Source organism: Epinephelus lanceolatus, chromosome 4, assembly GCF_041903045.1.
Source record: "Epinephelus lanceolatus isolate andai-2023 chromosome 4, ASM4190304v1, whole genome shotgun sequence".
Lineage (NCBI taxonomy): Eukaryota > Metazoa > Chordata > Actinopteri > Perciformes > Serranidae > Epinephelus > Epinephelus lanceolatus.
Window position 1 is genome coordinate 11435001 of NC_135737.1, and position 21621 is coordinate 11456621.

Below are 21621 nucleotides of genomic sequence, written 5' to 3' on the forward strand. Positions count from 1 at the left end.
CTGGGTCGGTGCTTAGGTACGCCTCTCACCGCCCGTTTGGGGCGGGTCCCACTGTCCAAGCTGCCCATGTCGCTGCCCGCATCTTCATCTTCATCCTCGTCATCATCAGCCCCTGACGCACCAAAGTCTTCATCCTCTGAGCTTTGAGAGGGCAGAGGGCAAAAAAATTAAGCCAGATGGAAACAAATGCATTTTTAAAGAGAGAATAAGAACAGCAGAAGAGAAATGTGTGTATGTGGATGTGTCTGTTACCTGTTGCTGAGCATGAACTCGTCTTCACTTTCTGCTGCCGTGCTGTCACTCTCCAGGTCATTCAGTCTCCTCTTCTTCCTGTTCCTGGCCGAAGGAGTCTGGCTTCTGATTGGCCGCTGGCTCTCCTTTCCCTCCTCTGACAGGATAGTGTTGATGTCTCTGCCTCGACCTGCTTCAACATTAGAACAGTCCGAATAACAACAGTAAGTTGAATCAAACATTAAGCTTGGGTTCTCAATCGTCTTGATGGGGTGGAAATGTGCTGCATCAGAACCTGGAATAAGGCTGTTGTTTCTATAGACCAAATCACAATGTTTGTTTACAATCAATTCCGGGTAGAAAACTCAGCGTCATGTACATAAAATCAAACGGCGCTTTAGCTGGTTAGTTGATAGTCACCTAAAAAAGGGCCCACCTAAAAAATTCAACATCAGTTTAAATGTACGCTATATTTAGAATATTTTCAACGCTTTATCTTGCCATTGGACATCCTTTTCTGACAGGGAACTGAGGTTGTTATCTCAAAGCCACCAGACTCCATTGACAAAAATAATGTTACTTTTATCAAATGGTAAAATTAAGCATTGCTGATCAACTGTGTTGCAGAGTCCTGCACGGGTCCAGTTTTCAAGATCCGCTCCGACCCGACCCGACCCGGCGACGTACAAACCCGCGCATCAGGCCAATTAATACAGCAATCCGGTCCGACCCGTTGAAACACGACCCGCAGCCCGACCCGTAACCCGGATTTAAAGTAATCATGTTGGGTCATATTGGCTGAATATTGAACAGCATATCACCACAGTTAAGGTGCCAGTAAGTAAACAACGACCTGAATGAAGCAGCTCTCACAATAAAAACCTGACTTCAGCTCCATCATCAACCCTCTGTGTTCTTCTCCCATACGAGTGTAAAAGCACTCGTTTGTTACGTTTAATGCTTTTAAACTTTTAATCTATGTAAAGGAACTTTACATGTGTAATAATAGACTTACTTTCTGTCCAGAGCGACGTTCAGCAGTTACGAGCCGTCACGTGTTTTTAGAATCCATCGAGGAGAGAAGTAATCCATCAGGGAAACACTTCAGAAACATTATAAAGTGATAGCTGTACGTTTTATCCACTTATTTCTCAAATACCTAAATAATTATTTACTGTTTTGGAAGCGGCGCTTGTTAGACGGTGGCAGCCATGTTGATTCTGTCGTCCAATCACAAATTGTGTTATTAGATGGTGAAACGCGTGTAAACAGCTGAACCAATGACCGTTGCGAAATAGCGGCGGCGATCCTCAGAGAGTAAATAATGACCAAGAGAGTTATCTGTAGTTTACCGAACTAATGACTGATGTGTTTATCTAAAACCCGCGATCCGACCCGCATGTTATTTTTTCCACCCAGATCCGAACCCGGGAAAAAATGCTTTTTTAAAAACCACGGAAGGAAAGGATCTCTTGAATGTCATCATGTTTATGCTTATGTTAAGTTATACAGACACTGTAAACTGTGGTTCAACTATTTTTTTAAATACTGATGTATTCATTAATCCCAATACTGGGCTGCAAACCCTCTCTGAATACCTGCTGTCTAAGAAATAGAATAATAAAAGTAGAAATAAAATAATAATATTAATAGTAATAATATATAAAAATAAAATAGTAATTTATAAATGTCTGCTTGTAATGCTGCAGTTCATCGTCAGTACTCATCACTTCTTCAACAACATGAAATCTGTCCCATTTCTTTAACCTTCACACCATCCACTCACCTCCACAGAGGTCTCTGATGTCCTCCTCTATAGCTTCATCAATGGCATCGTCAAAGTCATCAAATCTGCAAAACACACACGCACGCACGCACAAATCAGATGTTGATAGCTTCTGTCTGAGATTTTGTTTTTATTGTGAAAACATTCAAATGTTCTGGCAAATTGACACACAGTCTAGTCATTTCAAAGGGAACCAATTACGCCTTTCCATATTTTGTATTTTATATATAGTGTTACCATGAAAAATGTTCATGGCCAATGTTTCAAATAATGAGGTAAACGTATGTAAAAGTAATCTCTGTGAGCAAATACCTCAGGCTTTAGACCATTCTGAACACTGACGTCATAGTGGGTGCGGTTACATGATGGCTTCTCATTCAGAATGAAATAAATCTGAATGAAATCATTCGGAAATAAAGTTTTTCAAGGTAGTTTACATGAGAAATATTCATTCCGATTGAAGGTTTACACGGGAGATCAGTTTAATCGCCTTCATTTGGGTCCGCGCAAGGTTTGGGGCAGGGAAGGTTTCTGATTGGATAGGGGGCGGGGCGGATGTTACGTGTACCGGAAGAAAACACTGTAGTCCTCGCTCCGGATAACAAGATGCTTGACGACGCCGTTCTTAGTGCCTTTTTCAGGCTTGTTTTGCTTATATTCTTGAAGCAGCAGTACGACAACAACCTTGTTCTGCTAATGCTTCTTCTGTTGAGGAGAAGAAGAGAGGTAGAAGGTCGAAGAAGAGAGATAGAGGACCGTGCTGTGGCAAATGGAAACCGGTGAGTGCAACGAGTCCGACTGCTCTATCTCAGCCCGTTGCTATGCGCGCTATATACGTCATCGTGCCAGAGGGGCAAGGAAACGAGCATGCGCAGAAAGAACGGAATGGCTGCAATCGGGTAGGAGGTGTATACAAGACAGAAAAATTCTTCCATTCGGGTTCTGAAAAGGAATATTGATTAGATTTTCTTTTGGGTTGGCTGTTTTCATTCGGGTTGAGGTGTTTACAAGGAGCATTTCTATTCGGGTAGGGGTTCCAACCCGAATGCAAAAGGAATACATGGCTCCATGTAAACGCACGTAGTGTGTCAGATTTCTTTATATGGTCATTGACTCCAGGCATGCTACTGCAAGTGTTTACGTCACGTAGCCTACACTGCTTTATGAAGCTACATGCTAAAATCAGGGAAACATGTAGTATTGGTTGCCATTGTTGAAATTTCTCCCTGAATTCCGCTTATATTCATGGTGCAACATGTCCATTTGTGTTTAGAAGCATTTATTGGTTGATTTTTCCATGGTAGAAAGTGCTGCTATTCTCTGTTATTCCACCCAATGTAACAGTGCAGATACAGAGAGATATGGAAACGCTGACCAATCAGAGCAGACTAGGCCTTTTCAAGAGCAGGATTAAAGAGACAGACACCAAACAGAGCTAAACAGGGTGAATACAGGGGCACGTTCAGTCTCAAAATGGTGTGCACCGTTTGTCTCCAGTATTCCAGGTTGAATGACACGTTTCCTTAAAATGGTGTCAAACAGTCTGCAGTGGGCTTTAGGATAGATTTTCTCTCGTTTGGTGCGTGTGTCTGAGATGTATCCAATCAGCAGTAATGTGTATATAAATAACTACTGGGTATATCTTTACTTACTATGCATACAATTTTTGCTTTATTTCACACAAACTTTGGCAATGTAAGCATGTTTTCCACGCAAATAACAATTTAACTTAACAGACCTAAACCCTGCTGTGTTAAAGCAGCTCTTACCTTTCTTGCATTTCATACAGCATTTGGAAAAAATCTGAACATCCACAACTCCTGCCTCCCTCCAAAGTCCCATCCCCCTCCTCCTGCAACTCCACCTCCCTCCAAAGGCCTACTCCCCCCTCCTCCATTACGTCTATGATAGACGTAGGCGTTGGCAAGGTAACGTTAGATACACGGAAGAGGAGAGCGAGTGTAATGTTACAACCAAGACAGTCAAACGCAACCCTGGAGTTTTAAAACTCAACCGGAGTCAGTGATGACTGATGAGTTTTAGAATAAGGTTACAGTGCTAACGTTGAATAGTAGTGTTAACGTTACTAGTAAGTGGAAACGCACAAGGAAGGTAACGTTAATGTTTCAGAGGCTACGCTACAGTAGGATAACGTTAGCCATTAGCAACTGCATGCTGTGTTGTCATATAATGTTATATGTTGTATTAGAAGCAAACTAAACATAACGTTACCTGTCCTGTACAATCAAACGCAACCCCAGAGTTTTTAAACTTATCCAGGATCAGTGATGACTGATGAGTTTTATAATATAACGTAAACGCTAACGTTAGATAGTACTGGTGACTGGCAACACTGGAATGTTACACGAGCGGTTACGTCAGTCTAGTCGGAGGCCTCCACGTGGGGAAGACAGACAGGACGCTCGGCCAATCATGGAGATTTCTTAAAACCATATGAGAATGGTATAATTATGAGTTTTTATCTCTGGTGGGATTCACTTACATTTTAGTCTGCCATCAGCTTATTAATAGCATTTTAACCTAAACAAAGAAAAGCGTAAAATTTCCACAGAAGGTAAGTATTGCTTTAAAAGGCAGTGCACCTGTGTAACACAACAGGGTGTCTAACGCACCACCATTTCTGTTTAAATAAAAGTTATGCTACGTTTTGTCAGGGCTGAACGTAGCCCATGTTTTCCAGCACAGACAGTAGGAGGAAAATAAAGTGTTTTTTGAACATTAAAGCATGTAAACATGTTCTAGCAGGAATCTTAAATAAAAGTGGGAACCTGAAAATGAGCATAAAAGGTTCCCTTTAACCATTTCTGTTCACATCTCTGATGAAGGCAAGTCATCACACATTTCATGTGACACTAGAAAACTGTAGTTGCAATGCAGATATAATGAAGCATTTCAAGACCCCCTCTGGCACTGTAAGAGGTCATAAAGTGAATGATAGAACTGAAATATGGACTGGTATGTCTATTCATGCTTTTCCAACAATCTTATCAACACTTGCTGGCAGTAGTGTTCCAAGGAACACAAGAAAAGTGAAGTCTGTCAGATAATGTAAACATAAATGTAAACAACTGAGGTTTCAAATTAGTAAGAGACAAATTGGCTTTGCAAATGTTTTACATACGTTTGTTACACCTTAAAGATACACATGATGAGACACACTAAATGTCACATAACTTTGTTTACAAGAAAACCCCGCCTGTACATCAAACTTCCACCAGGCCACACCCACCTGTAGCTGATGTGCTTCCTGGTTCTGGTTGATCTCCTCCCCAGATTTTTGCTCTTTTTAGGATCTTTCTTTTTTGTCGACTTTGCTGACTCTTCTTCCCCCTCATCTCCCTCCTAAAACAGTCAGGACAATTCTTTTTAATGTTGCACAGCAAAATATAAACTAATATTTCTATTACATCAAACAGATGGTCATGTTAGGTTTCAGTTTGTTTCACAAGATTAGATGGTTTAATGTTTTCATTTCAAAGGGCAGTTTTGAATTGCATTTCACCATCTGTGTTCTTTATTGATCTCAGAAGCCCCAGGTAGAAAATACAAACACCTGAGAGATGCTGCTGCTTTCCTTGCGACAGCCACTGTAATGCTACAACTGCAAACATGGGCAAGCTTCTTTGCTCAGTGTAAGTAAATCTAAGTGAAACTTAGATTTTAAAATAAAAATTTCTGGCATTAATAACATGTTAAAACTAATAAAATGATGCACTAAAGTAATGTCATTATTCCCCATGTGTTTAAACTGACAGGGATAATTATGAAGCTGTGTGTTGAAAATGATGTGGTAAATTCTTTTACTTATTTTACTCACAGGTATTATGTTCTCCACACTGATTCCCACGTACACCAGCCGTTCCCTCCTGGATGGGCAAGGACAGATTAGGGTAAAAATCCACATCATTTTGACTTAAAGACTTTTTTCAGAACATTGATCATAGTCTGTGTGTTTTTGGATCCCACACATTTTAACAAATGAATTTTCAAATCTTTCCCACAACTTTTTCATACTCATGACTATATGGGGATACAGCCATGCATTATTAAACACACACTTCTCAGGCATTTGCAAATAAGTAAACTGCTGGTGGTTGCTAATTTTCTCGTTAGACATTTCTGCCACCAACTAGCTGCATAATTACGCCCATTGCCAGTAGACCAGAATGGCACACGCCCCTTTTTGGCGGATAGAAAACCAAAGATTGAAGAGATGTCAATGCAATTTTACTTTGACTTATAATTTTTAGACGTTTGTATGCATTTATTTCTTGTTAAACAAATGTTTGTCTTATGGACATGTCTAATAATTGTTTTGCAACCTTGCCTGAACCTGAATGTATGTGATATCTTAATAAATGAAGGTTGATCTCCCCAAGGTTCATTGCCCCACTGACAGTGAATATTCAGGATGTGCATCGATCTCAGTGTGAAAGTCTTGGTTAACCAGCAACATAACTGCTTTTCTGCATTTTCCTAATTTTTTCCTAAAGTGACTGACAACACTTTTCTTTTTTCCAAAAGGGGTGCAGGCTTGGCGATGACGCAATGTCGGACTGGTCCATGTGTATCACATAATAGTGGTGATGTTCCATAGTCATGCAATGCTGCACCTGATTTGAAATTAGTAATAGAAGGAATGTATTTCACGTAATGTTAGACATGTTTTGGGAATTTAATGAACATATTGACAACAACAAAAACGTTTCCAAAATGTTGTGTTAATTCCAAACCATTTCCAAGGCTGGAAAATAGTTTTTCTTTTTTCATAACTTTAAGAGAAATTTCATGACCGTGGAACCCATGTGTGAGTGTGTTTGTTTGTGTGTGTGTGTGTTTACCTCCTCTCTGCTCTCTCTCTTTTCTTCAGAGCACTGTCCAGGTTCTGCAGCTGCTCCTCCAGTTTCTCACACAGCAGTTTCTAAATGAAGGAAAACCAAAAATACACAAATCAAATGTTGAAAAACATCTCCTTTAAAATGTCTTGTTTATTAGCGAACCTCAACACTATATTAGTAACACTGAAGTAGTGTAGTAAGGTTTTTGTGTTGTACTGTCACGGCATCAAAAACAATACCCAGCCTTACAGTCAATATGAAAGCAAAACTCTTGGCAAACTCAGAATCAAACCATCAACAACTTTAAGACATTACTGACCACAAGGGTAGGGAATTAGAGATTTCTAGTTTTATTTAATGACTATTTGACATCAGATAGGTATTATCACCAAGATAGAAGATCAGATGTGTTTTATGTGTGTCACACAGCTTACATGTTGGCAGGGTGGGCAGAACCACTCTCCATCAGGAATCAACATGAGCGGTGGCCGCAGGCAGGCAGTGTGGTATCCACTATCACAAGAGTCACAGAGCAGGATCTGAGGACAAACACAGACAGACAGACAGACAGACATGCAGACAGGCAGGCAGACAGACAGGCAGACAGGCAGGCAGAGTCAGCTGTGATAGAAACACTGTATTGAACTCCACACAAACAACAAACGACTTCAATACTTTTCATTGTAGCTTCACTTTGATAATGTGCAATGGGAATTTGTCATTACTGTCGACATTTCATAGAGTACTTAATCCAAACAAAACAATACGATTCCAGTTTATGCCTAAAATGTTGGATTGGATTGAGGTCAGCTCTGTGCAGACCAGTCAAAGTCTTTATAGACCTGCCTTGCTTAGCATTAAAAGATAACTTTGGTATTTGTTAACCTGGACCCTATTTTCACATGTTTTTGTGTGCAAGTGACACTGACAGGCTCATTTTGTTATTATTAGTGTCTGATAACATTATGGAAAGATCCCTACAAAATTTTAACGTTTTTCTTAACCTTTCACTGATCCAGTCTGTTTGTTACTGTGTCTAATCAAGTTTCATTCAAGGAGAAGTCTCAATCTGAAATCTTGTGAGAGGTGAATGGACTTGCACTTGTATAGTGCCTTTCTCGTCTTTTGACTACTCAAAGCACTTTTTACACTATGAGTCACATTCTCTCATTCATACACACATTTACATAGTGGTGGCCGAGGCTACTGTACAAGGTGCCACTTGCTACACAGTTTTAACACACTCACACAGCCGTCAGGAGCAATTTGGGATTCAGTATCTTGCTCAAGGATACTATGACATGCGAACTGGAGTAGGGATCGAACCGCTGATCTTCCAATTATTGGACGACCTGCTGTACCTCGTGAACCACAGCCATTGACTTTTTGCAGGAAAAACAATGGTGGAAATGTTAGTGAGAGTTGGGGTGCCGACAAGAGTGTGCTGTGTTAAAGCACTGAAGGCGTACTTCAGTGTTATCTGAAAGGTTTCATGGCTGAGTATTTGGCTGATTTCGATAATGTGTAAAAGATAGCGAGATTTCAGAAAAAAGACTTTTCTTGTCTCAGTGAAAGGATAAGAAAAATGTTTCATTTCTCTGTAGGGTATTTTTCATAATGTTGTCAGACACCCATAGTAACAATCTGAGCCTGTCAGTGGCAGAAATAAGCACTTTTAGTGGACATGCATTGATAGTGCATATTGCCCCGAGAGGTTACATTGCAGCCTTTTTTCACCACTGCAGCTGCAGTGGTGTCTTTCAATAACAGATCAGTTTCAAATACTGTTGTATCCATTAATCACTCAAGACACAGTCAGACACAGACACATCGAACCAACATTAAAGAAGTAATGCCTCTGGTCGTCTATGTCTCAGCCAATAAATTGCACTTGAACACACTGCAAAGACGAAAGTGAGTGGCCAACTAGCAAGTACATTTTGTGTCTGTGTCAGAGGAAACAACTCTCCATATCAGCAGGCAGCTGTAGTCTGTGTGTTATTCAAAAAGGGAAACAAGAATACCAACAGGATGGATTCAAGACACTGGTTAGCCAGTTTGCACATTAACAATACAACCTGATGATGAAAGAACAAAGGGTATTTACTGTGTGCTAGCGAACAATAACACAACTGTTTCTGCTTAAGTGCTCAATGGCTAAAAAAATAATCTTATCTAATATAACAAGTTTGCTTCAGTCTCATGCCCCCTTGACTTAAGCTGTTTGTTTGCTTTCCTCACTTCCATTTCTCTTATGGTGCACTGAGCTGAGCTGCCAATCAGAGTGATTTCACTAGGTGATGGACTCTGTTAGGGCCAGAGCCGATTCAACATACTGAATCAGCCAAAAAACTCGTGACAAGGGCTGACTAGTGCCAACTATGTGCAATACACTGCAACAACTAGGATGACAGACACTCACCAACAAACCAACACTGACTGAGGGCCCAATGGTGGCTTGGTGTGTCACCGCCCTTAGAAATAAAAACATGGGAAAATAGGGTCCAGGTTGAAAAATACCGAAATTGCCCTTTAGGATTTCCCTTAATTCAAACCATGAGGCCTTGCACAAATTATAACAAACAGCCACAGACCACAAGTACTCAAATATATGTGGACAGGGGGTGTCCACTTACTTTATCATGTGTATAATAAAGAAGTGATACAGTCTGTGACACAATCACACTCTCTCCTCTCTCACCAGTTCAGGGTGGTTGGGCAGGCCACAGTGACTGCAGGCATCCTCACTGGGAATCTCCTCTGATTTACAAGATTCTTCTGAGTCGCTCCCTCCTTCGCTCTCCCCCTCTGCTCGTTTCCTGCCTCTGTCCTCCACCTCCTCTCCCTCATTCAATTTGCGTCTCTTGGCACGAATGTTGGACCATCGGGGGCGTCGATGCCTCCGTTTACCCTGCAAATGAGAGAGAGAGAAATAGTCAAACGGTAAAAAGAAGTTAAATCCAAGGTTATGTGTTCATAAAATGTTCAGGAAGAACATTTAAAAACTGATTACCCTCTGTTTCCTAATTTGCCTGACAAGTTCTGTTTTTCTGTCTTTCTTTGTAGTTGAGCTCTGCTCCCCTTCATCTTCTTCTTCTCCCTCCTCCTCCTCTTCTTCTCTCGTTCTGGTAGGCAGTGCCTGTTTTTTTTGTGGTTTCTTTCTCTGGCTCTCAGCCACCTTTGAGCTCGGCCTGCAGGTTGGCAAAGCAGATGATCTTCAAGAAAAAAGGTGCAGATGGACTGAATTTATTGTCAAAATTAAATCAGCTGTATTTCAGATTACAATGAACAAAAACAAATAAAAACTTTATTCTGTAATAATAATGCCCCAGTTAATGGCTCTATATATATACCTGCAAATCCTTGCAGATCTCCTCAGCGGCCTCCCTTCCTCGTGCACCTCCTGCTCCCTCTCTTTCTCCTCCTCCATTCCCCCTTTCCCCCTTAACTTGTTTCTCCGGTGCGGAGGAATCTTGATCTTTAACCTGATTCCTTCTTTTTGGAGCTCAGAGGAAGCTTCCTCCAGGGGACCCTGCCTCTCCCCTGATCCAAGCCCAGTGTCCTTCTCCCTAACCTGGGCAGTCGACCTACCATTGACCCCATCTCCCTGCTGGTCTGCTTTTTGAAGTGGAGCAGTGCTCCCTGATTCTTCCTCCAACTTTCCTGAAGTGCTTTTACTCTTTTCATGGTCATCTTTGCTTCCTTCTTCTGCCATGGGGCGCCCAGACACTTCTCTTCTCCTCTCCTCCTTTTCGTCCACGTTGTCATCCTTCTGTTGACGACTGCTGTGCCCAGTTTTTGTCCCCCTGTCTAACTGCTCCTCTGTTATTTTTTTACTCTGGTCTTCTGCTGTCTGTCTTTTGAGGTCCTCTGTGGTCTGTGACAGTGAAGACACATTAACAGAATCCACTTTTTTCTCTGAAGTTTCGGGGAGTGGGTCAGATTTTAAGGATGACAAAGGTAGTTTTCTAGCTGTTTGAGCCTCCATTGCCGCAGGAGGAAGATGAGCAATGGCAGCTGTTGCTGCAGTCTCCCCTTCAACCGGCCCCTTCCTTACCAGCACTGATTGCCGGCTCATCTCCCTCTCTTCCTCCACAGCCCTGGAACCCCAGTGGTCTAAACTGGGCCCATTTTGTTCCTGGTGCTCAGCACTGGGGGCTCTGTGACGCTCAGATGGGCTACGGATGACCCCTACATGACCTACAACACCGACTTGACCTATAACTCCTATGACTCCATTTTGTCCCTCTTTGTGCGGCAATGGGAGAGACGGTCTCCCGTTGCTCAATTCTTGCCTCGATGCAGTGACCACTAGTTGCTGCTTCGGTTGTGAGGCAGACGGACCTCCAGGTGGCGCTAATGAGCTTGTCAACTTCCCCTCTTTTCCATGACTGTCCTTGGTCTGGATCACTGAAGGGTTACAGACAATAATACTACTGCTGGTACTGTTGTTAAGGTGGTTGCTGTGGTAACTCTCAGCGATCTTAAGCTCCCTCTTTTTCAGTGGTATCTTGGCTTGCTGGTTGCTCCTGACGACTGCCCGTTCAGCTTCCTCCTCCTTGTTCATTTCCTGTTTTGTTACAGTTGCACCTGGTGCCATGACGACAGAGACAGCGTTTTTGGGAATGTCAGCATCCCTGGATTCTGATTTGATGACGGTGGTGATCGTGCTCACACGGTTATTAAAGACAGCCAATGATTTGTGGTCCATCCTCTCTATTTTCACCTTAGCCACAGTGTTTTCCTGCTTGGTATGCTGCGTCTCCTCCTGCTTTATCGCTGCAAAAACAAAAGAAACAAAATAATGATGCTTCTAGAAACAGTAGACAGGAGGGACAGAGCACAGGGAGCAGATCAGGTAGTATAAAAACTAATTTGCATCAAGATGAGAATCAAATTACAAGTAGTGTCTATAATAGGAGTGTGGATGTTTATCAGCCACTTGAACTGGTAAACAACTATTACTATTAAGGCCATTTTCTATTATTCTTGTATCTGGTAGATAAAATAATCTGGTTTATAAAAAAGTGGATGTAGTGGATACTTTGACCCGATTCACATCACTTTTCCAGTGACAGAAAAAAAACTGAAGGGTGTCCTGGTGCCCTGAAGGTTTAAGACACTGACCATGTAAACACTCGTAGTTTGTGTCTGGTTATGGTCCTTTGTGGCATGTCATTTCCACTCTCCCTCTCCCCTCATTTCCTGTCAGCTCTCTACTGTGCACTTTCTGCTAAAGCCAAAAACGCCCTAATATTGTGTCATTCAGCTCAACACACCAAGGATGTATGCACCAGATTCTGCCATCTATACATCATCTTTCAGATTATTTAACTTAACAGACTTACATAATTCAAGGGTGACGTTCTCATTAAACAAAGCATAAACGTAGAATAACCAGCTTTTTTTTTTTTTGGTCAAGATACCTTGTAATAGGGGTCCCTCTTCCTTTACAGGCTCAGCCTTCTCACTATCAGCATGTTTCTCTGTGGTCTTGGAGGGTTCGGGCTTTGTGCTTCCAATGGCCTCATCCCCTAAATCGTCAGAACACGAACACACACACACACACACACACACACACACACACACACACACACACACACAGACACAGATGGAAGACAACGGTGGAAACATTAGTGAGAGTTGGAAAAAGGAGTGCTGGAAAGAACTTGTATTATAGTACAAAAAGCATTGCTTAGTGCTGTCTAAAAGATTTTCAATGGCATGGCTAAACATTTAGCTGATTTCAATAATGTGGAGAAGTCGCGAGATTTCAGAACGAGACTTCTCCTTTAACGGGATTCGACACGTTTTTGGACAGAACAGTTTTGGAAACTCCCTGCCCACTGGGTAGCTCACCCAAAAACTACATAGCTTCAGGGCTTTTTGTTTCTATTCACACCACCATTAGGAACAATAAAGTGATGTATGTACTGTTAGCTGGCTGACAGTTCATATAGCAATATCACCTTTGCTTTGAAGAGTCACAATTGCGTTGTATTTAGACCAACAACACAGACACAGAAATAGAGTTATGGTGAAATTCTTTTGGAGTAATGTTTATTAATAATATTCAAGCCTTGGCAGACTGTAGTGCAAGTGAGAAATTTATGGAGAACATCCACTGAAATCTGAAAAAAGTTTGCTTCACTGCAACCTACTATCAATTCAGAAGTCTGTAACTCTAGGATTTTCAAAATATGCAAAATCAATTGACATGTATCATCGATCATCTATCAATTAACATCTATATATCACAAGTCCTTATTCAAATGCTACCAAAATTGGCACAGACAGTCTTGGGATACTTCTGTTAACTTCAAGATATCTTGGCTCTTCGTTGCATTTATGGACATAAAAACCTCAACAGTGTTTCAGCTAACTTGAGGGAGAGAAGATGATGAGAACTAACCTTTTGGGGGGGAACAGCCACTTTTAATATTTTTCTCTCAGTAATAATTTCACATTTTTATTGTGATGTATGTAACATCATTATATATCAATCCACTGATGATTTTAACATGAGATAATATAAACCCTACAATTTAAATAAATAACTACTCGTTTGCCCAAAATACCTGCATCTTTCTCTGTGGGACTGGCACTCCTGGATCCAGCCTGATTCTGGTTCTGGTTCTGGTCCTGGTCCTGATTCTGTTTTGGTTCAACTTGGGCCTTCAGCAGTTCCAGAGCCTCAGCCAGGTCGTTGCGAGTCCTGAGAAGACAGTTTGTATAAGTGTCTCAAACAAGAAACCAAACTAGAATTACCACCCCACAGTTGTATGCCTCTGTGCACCAGTCAAGTTGCAGTTACAGTTTACATCCATGTCTGTGAAAACATGGATACTTCACACACATCTCCCCCCAGCAGCACAGACAATCTATACAATCAGCACAGTTTCAACTTGGGCACCCAAGATCAGTGTCACCAATTCAGTATCTGACCATATGTTTTCCCTTGTCTTCCTGAGAAATGACTTTCAGAAATGGCCAGAAAAGTGTTTCATGCAGAACATTATGATGTCACAGTAAAGTTGACCTTTGACATTTTTGATATAAAATGTCATCACTTTATCATTTTACCCTATTAGACATTTGTGTACATTTTTGTCGCAATCAGCTAAATAATTTTTGAGTTATGGCCAAAAACATATATTGTTAGGTCACAGTAACCGTGACCTTCGACCTTCAACTACCAAAATTGAATCAATTTATTCTTCGATCCAAGTGGATGTTTGTGTCAAATCTGAAGAAATTCCCTTGAGGTGTTCTTATGATATCACGTTTGAGAAAATGAAATGGATGTAAGTTCACAGTGACCTTAACATTTGACCTACGACCTACAAAATCTAATCACTTCATCATTGAATCCAAGTAAATGTTTGTACCAAATTTGAAGAAATTCACTCCAGCTGTTCTTGAGATATTGTGTTCACAAGAATGAGATGGATGCAAGGTCACAGTGACCTTGACCTTTGACCCTTTATTACAAAAATCTGATGAGTTCATCCTTGAGTCCAAATGAACATTTGTGCCAAATTTGAAAAAATTCCCTCGAGGCATTCTTGAGATATCGCGTTCACAACAATGGGGCGGATGGACGGACAGACGTATAGACAACCCGAAAACATAATGTCTCCGGCCACGGCCATCACTGGTGCAGAGACATAAAAACAGGAGAGCAGAATTTGAAAATACTTTGGGGTGAAGAGACCAGACACTGCAGCCCGTTATCCAGCAGGGACTAACAAATCATTTTAGGAAAAAAAAAGTGAGGTGGCTAGTTTAAGATAGCGTTAAGCCAAGGCTGATATATTATTGTTTTGTTGTAATGTGAACCTGACTAAATAAAATAAGAAAAAAAAGAAAAAGAGACAACAATATTAATACATGTGACTGTAGCCTGAGACACTGGTGCCACCTATTTACACACAATGAGAAGTTTGTCCACCAGAACAGTAATACCTAACAATGCACTTCCAGGTAGATCCGTCCAGATCGTCCTGTTCCTCTGTGTACAGTCGAATGTTCTGCTCCTGGTCCAGCTGAAGCCAGTACATCAGGCCCTGCTGGTCTCGACCTATAGGCTGCAGACGCATCTTCTCAGGGTCCTCCTCATTAATCGCCATCTTGAACTTTAGGTTGTCATCAAACTGGCACTCGCAGAGATACTGAAGGGTAAAGGTGTCAAAGGAAACAGGAGGAAGTTGAAGGGGGGAAGATATAACAAAGACATTAATAAACTAGAGACCATTTAATGATTTGATCAACAAGTAAGGATGCACCGAATATTCGGTAACCGAACGGTTATGGACGGAGTAAAATGTCGGCAGTGTGGAGACATTTTACTCCGTCCGTCACCGCACTCGCATTTGCGACTAAAAATAGTTTTGTGCAGGCAAAATAAATCATTCAGCCCGCTGTGTGAGTACAGATTTCAACCAGCAGCAGAAACGAAACAGCGAATCCCGCCGGTTGTGGGTTGAACGGGGGTCACTGACACGGACAGGAATACGTATTCATGTCAAATACGGCAGCACATGATAACGGCTTACTGGTGACGGAGAAGTCCGGCTCCAGGTGAAAAACTTGTTGTCATGACTACCCAAAAGTACCTGCACAGCCAAGCCATGGCAGCACACAGTATGTGGCGTATCAGAGGAGAAACGAGCCGTTCACATTTCTCTCTTTGTGGCAGGTAACAGCCCAAAAACCTCACCGCACTTTAGGGACTGTTCTTTACTTATGAAGGGACTGTTCTTTACTTATGAAGGGACTTGTCAGGGGAGGAGGGTGGCTGGTTGATTTTTATTTCATTTCTTTATTTTATTTTGATCCCCCCTATGTTAATCACTTACTGATGCTGTTTTTGAAGTATGAATAAGTCAATAAGTAATTTATTCCACTGAAATACCATTGATGTACTATAGAAAAGTGATTTATCTTTTTATAAATGACAAAAGGCACATCTGCCTCATTTTTGCTGTGGTATCCTGATACTACTCAGAACCGTGATACTTTCACTGGTATCATACCATGGGTCCCAATTTTGGTACCGTGACAACACTAATCTGAAGGGGGTTCATCTGCAAAAACTAATGAAAAACTAAAAAACGGCATTCGGTATTCAGTACTCGGTATTCGGACAAGCGTTTAATATTATTCGGCTTCAGCCACAAATTTTCATTTTGGTGCATCCCCATCAACAAGCCACAAAAAGGCAATCCGAACTTAAAATGAATGTGAGCCTGATGCAGACCACAAACATCTTCAAACCCTGCCCTTATTGTGATCTCAGCTACACAACTGTAAAGTTTTGTGACTGCATTTTGCACAGTTGTGATGTTGACGCATTGATAAAATCTGTCCACAGACAAACAGACAGCTGTTGCATTATTGCAGCTATTAAAAAGATTACTGACAACATTTACATGCACACCAATATTCCACTATTAATATCCTGAATTTGATACGGGTCATGTAAACAACATACTCCATTAGAATTTTCCAAAGTAGACCTTTTTCCTAATTGAGCAGTTTACTTTAAAGACATTTGGGATACTCTGGTATTATTCTGGTTTTATGAGCATTCTTTAAAATGTATAGAGAACATTTAAAATATGCGCCTCAAATAAGGTTTCTAACAGTTTGCAAAACACAGCATCTTGTCTGTTTACGGTCAGCTCTGTGGGTTGTCACGGATACGTGTACACAAACCAACTTACCAACAGCTTGCAAAGCTGGATGAAGATGCATGGCCAAAAGAAAAGCCCACATTTCTGGTCAGAAAAAGAAACACACCTACTATACATTATGAAAGATTTGGATATCAACAGCTTTTTGCATATGCACAATATCATAATGTCGTCCTTTACAATAAGGTGGTTTAAGAGATGAAAGAGGGGGACTGTGTTTGCATAGTCCAACAAGGCCACAACTGGTTGGAATTTAAAAAAAAAAATGCTATTTTGACACAAAGAAGCAATATTACGCAAAATATAGTGGCTCAAGCCACTACACTTTACATATTTTGATGTGATAAACAAAATGTTAGGGCAGGTTACTTGGAGTATGCACTTCTGCATGTAAACAGGAATATAAATAGAATATTCATTTTCATTAGCCATGTAAACAGCTTTTTGGGAATATTGTCCTTTTTGCAATATGGGCAGAAACTGGAATATTTTGTGCATGTAAACATAGTCATTGTGGTTGCTGCATTGACTGCAGATGTTTCAGTCTTTCAGATATACTTATAACATTGAGTAAAAACATGGCATGTCATACTTTGAGGATGCATGACTTGCACTCCATGGACATCTCCTGGTAGCCCTTCTGCTCCAGCTCCCATGCCCAGGTACTGTTCAACTCCTGGCAAACCTACAGGTAACAATGATTAGATAGTCACTCCATACAAGCCTGTTTGCACAAGTTAACTGTCTCAATGCTGATATGTTTGGTTTAATCTTTTCTCATCTGCTGACTACAAAACAAATAAGGCTCTAAAGTTAGTGGGACATTAACTCTATTCAAAGCTCCACAAGGTCAGAGCTTTCTGTACACATACATCTTTGTTATTGTCCTGCACTTAATGACAGACAGGGGGCTGTAACTGCATCTCATCCATGCCAACGAACACTTCCTGCACAGTTCATCTTAGCTGTGGGGCGTGGTCACAGATGAGAAACTTGAGCGCAAACCTGAGAACTGTCTGTTAAAATGTAGTAAGAGAGTACTCCATCCAGAGACAGCTAAACTTACTGATGGCTTGACCTCTTCAGTTAGCCATGTTTAATTATGTCAAGTGCAGTTCAATTGGAATATAAAGCCAAACACATTACAAACACACACATAGATGGAGCCCTCACCTTAGCCAGGTATTTTTCCCAGCGGTCAGCAGTCACAGATCTCCCCAGTTTTCTGAGCAGCTTTACGTGAAGCTCCACAAGAGGTTTAGGAACTGGAAAGCACACAGGATGATCAGAAACCTAACACTGTTCATCTTAATTTTTCACAAGTCACTAAAAGACCACAACAAACAGTTGTCCTACTAAAGTCTGCAAATGTAAAGCCAGTCAAGGAGTTGTTCCTGTAGTTGACCCCGATCTCTTACCTCCCTGTTTAGGAGGCTAAAGGGGAAAGATAATTTCCCTTCTGGAAATTAATCATATCACAAAACACATGAATAGGATTTCAATTTAAACACTGGCACTTTTATTTCATTTTTTAGCAGCTGTTGAAAATCAGTGAACCACTGGTGAAAAAGTAAAAAGCAAAATGACATTTATGATTCTAGCCGAGAATGTGAAATAAGTTCATACATACTAAAATCGCTAAGGCTGTACTGTAATCTCTGGGAGCTCATAAGCCAGTTTATCAGTGCAACTTAAATGCCTTGAGACAAAAAGAGAGACACACTAACAGTATCAATATTTTTTTTAAATAAACACTGCTCAGTGTTTCTGCTTATAATATGCATTATGTTCTCTGCACTGACATGGTCATTTATTTAAACTGTTTTATGCACTAAAAGTATTGTTAAGATAACTGGTGAGGTGCTTATGAATGTTTTATGTTGTTGACTCAGTGCTCGGTAAACAGATGTTTACTTTGTCTGTGGTTTTCAAAAATGCCTGCAGTCTCGCAGTTACATGTTTGATTTTCAGGAAAACATTCTACCTATTTTCCTATTCTAATGTCCGCCCCTTGGATAAGAGGTTCCCTGTTATCTCCCATATACAGTATAGTTGTGTAAAAGTAAACACAGTTGTGCAGATCAAGCTTAAAATTGGGTATTACATCAAATACACAATTGTGACTGCCACAGTCAAACTCCTTGTTGAAATCTAAAAAGAAAATTGCAGGATCATCTTCAAGGAGTTCATTGTTTGGCTTAATATTATTGCTTATTCTATGATTCTCCTAGAACCTGACTGACATTCATCAATTGTGTTTTCCAAATCTCAGACAACAAGCTTAGGTTAATGACAATATCTCATAGTCGTTCAATCAAGAGATCGGCCGCCAGTAATCAGTAACCAGTGCATATTTGTGTCATTTGCATGAGATATTTATCAGATTCCTGGATTGAGGCATTTTATCGCAGACAATTCATGCTAGACTGCAGCAAAACACACCTTTCCTTCCCCGTCTTTACTCTTTCAATCCGTTTTCTTTTTATTAACGTTGAAATAAATTATTGTTGTGTCAGGCGTTATGTTAAGTCTTTCATGATACTGTTAAGACTGTTCTGTGTATTTGTAAGTACACTAATAACTAAAAAATACAGCCTTAGGACTGGACAGAAACATTTTGAAAAGGGGGCTGTAATGTGTGATCTAATGTGAGACTTTTAAGGAACCCATGAAATTATAGGAAATTCCAGTCTTCTTTGCTGACATCGTGAACTGAAATTTTCTACGAATCCCGAAAAGACAAACACGGGTGGTCATGCCCGAGTCTGAAACAGCAGAGAAATATCGTAGATAACGTAACTACAGCATGAATATTAGCTGTTATGTCTAACTTCACTCTACGTAACGTTACGGTATGGAAGCTTACTAAACAACAGAACTAACGGTTCGAGGTAAAACAAGCTAGCTATCAAGCAAAACTGTCTCACACGGTTCGCACAGCAGCTAACACGAAAGCTACGAGTGTTAAACATCTCTGTCTGATGGACGATAACGCGGCAAATCAATTGTCCGTGATGTACTCTGACTAAAAGTTGACGAAATTCTTGATGCTAGCTGGTTAGCCAGCAGCCAGGGTCCCCATTGCGCCTGTGCAAATTTGACAGGCACTCTACCAATGGCCAAAAAATAACATCCCATGCTATTAGCTAACACTAATCGAGCACTTTGACAGTCCTCTAAAATGCACATCGAGAAGGGAAAAACATCAACACATATACACAGGGGACACGGATGTCACTCCAGTCCGAGTGCCTGCGAGGCAAGGCCGGTGAAAAATTACACCTGACAACACTCCGGAGCTAGCTGGTTGGCTGTGTGTGGTCACTAGGCAGTGCTGCATCATGGCTCCCACACCAAGTTTAGCGTTAACAAATCAATACATTGACAACATTATCGACGATCTGCCACTCGACTCTAACTACACTTACTCGGGGTAGCTTGCCAACATTTTTTACTCCCGTCTGAATCCGTTTCTTTTAACTTTAGTACAAACATAGTCCCAAGTGTGTGGAATTTGGAGTGGGGCTAGCTTTATGTTAGCAGTCTACGTTTTCTCCTGTCCAAATATTTCCTCAGAAACTTGGGCAAAAAACAGTTTCTCTTTCAAAGGAAACTGACTCTGACTCGGGCCACAGTTTGCCACAACTGGTGAAAGAGCACAGAAGCTCGCTGACTAAACTCCCGATATAATGCTGTTCTGCCGAGCCACACACTACATTTTTCGTCATCCTCATCATCCTCACGATGATGATGATGGTGGTGATGATGATGATGATGATGATGGTGATGGTGATGGTGGTACTGGTGGACCCCTTCTCCTTCGGTTTCAAGTGTCGCAGCTTTCTACCACTTCTTCGCCCCACCACCACCACCGCTAGCCACCGATCTCTCACCTGTCGTTGTGTCCCGCAGATACCTCTCCATCTGCGGGAAAGTCATCTCGGGCAGATCCAGCACCGCTCCGTATCGCTCCAGGAACGAACAGACCTCCGCGAAGCTCGGGCAGAGCGCCGGGCCGGAGCTTCTCACCACCACCGGAGCAGCCATCTTTCCAGGCGGAGAGAAACAGGAGGGGAGGGCTCGCTGCTTGGATGCGACTGTGTGCGAATGAAATGAATGGAGGGAGTGAAGCATCTTACCGGTGTCATTTCTGACAATACGAACGCACGCGGCTTCCGGCTACGCCTTTCCAAAATAAAACAGTCAGGAGGTGTGCAACCGAAAGTAAAGCATGCAGCCGACCACTTTAAGTTCTATGGAGTTTCTTAACATCATTTCCATTACATCATAGTGTTCAGTGTTAATATTTTTCATTTTTGTTTCCCAAAGACAGCGATTTCCAAAATAGGGTGCAGGAACCCTGAGATGTCCGTGTCACTCTGTCAGGGGTCAGTGAAACGTTTTCAGGTTCAATAATTAAATCATTATGATATAAAGTATTTTCCCAAAAGGCCTCATAGTTCAATAAATACAATTTCAGGTTTAAATTATAATAAACCCCTTTTCAACCACAAAAAACATCAAGTTCATACCAAATACATACCTAGTGTGCTGTGATACTTGTTAACTGTGATATTCTGATAGGTTATCCTACTGTGAAAATCCCAAACTGTTCCAACCCTAGGTGTGAATATTTTTAACACGTCTAATAACTTTCTAACACGTTTCTGTCCCCGCCCGGTATATTCTGTGTTTAACAAAAGCTCCTGACTGAAAAACAATGAAGAACCTTTGCTATATGATACTCATACCACGCCTTTATTTTAGACAGACAGTCTTTCCTTTTCCGGTAATATTGTACATATTTTAAGAAACTTGACGCAGCTGCGAGAAGTTGGGAGGACCAGGGAGGGCAGAGCGAGAAATGCCCAGAATCCAACGCGATGAAGCTACATCAAAAATATCTCAATGGTTTTTGGTTTTTATTCCTCAGACGTTTCTTAAATAGACTGAGCGGCCTCGTATATAATCACTTTTCACCAGTCTCCATTAAAAAATACAATTGTTATGTGTGAAGGTTGGATTCAAACTGACAATGAAATTGTCTTTA

The 21621-nt window shown here is 41.1% G+C and overlaps 1 protein-coding gene across 4 annotated transcripts in view; it reads right to left on the minus strand.

The window, feature by feature from the left end:
* Positions 1-20677, minus strand: part of rsf1a (remodeling and spacing factor 1a) — a 24749-nt gene extending 4072 nt beyond the window's left edge. Inside the window, exons 1-16 of one of the 4 annotated variants that reach the window (XM_078166906.1) lie at positions 20465-20677; positions 17745-17836; positions 17164-17256; positions 14842-15047; positions 13455-13591; positions 12303-12410; positions 10230-11655; positions 9890-10067; positions 9578-9787; positions 7311-7415; positions 6880-6959; positions 5856-5904; positions 5268-5380; positions 2018-2082; positions 253-421; positions 1-141 (exon numbers count right to left, since the gene is read on the minus strand). The exon at positions 1-141 is cut by the window's left edge and continues 89 nt beyond it. In XM_078166906.1, the coding sequence (XP_078023032.1) occupies positions 1-141; positions 253-421; positions 2018-2082; positions 5268-5380; positions 5856-5904; positions 6880-6959; positions 7311-7415; positions 9578-9787; positions 9890-10067; positions 10230-11655; positions 12303-12410; positions 13455-13591; positions 14842-15047; positions 17164-17256; positions 17745-17836; positions 20465-20618 (3326 nt within the window). In that variant the 5' untranslated portion in view covers positions 20619-20677. Of the gene's footprint in view, positions 142-252; positions 425-2017; positions 2083-5267; positions 5381-5855; positions 5905-6879; positions 6960-7310; positions 7416-9577; positions 9788-9889; positions 10092-10229; positions 11656-12302; positions 12411-13454; positions 13592-14841; positions 15048-17163; positions 17257-17744; positions 17837-20464 lie in introns of all 4 variants that reach the window. The other 3 variants (XM_033632064.2, XM_033632063.2, XM_033632062.2) reach the window with 3 other exon arrangements.
* Positions 20678-21621: the final 944 nt, after the last annotated feature.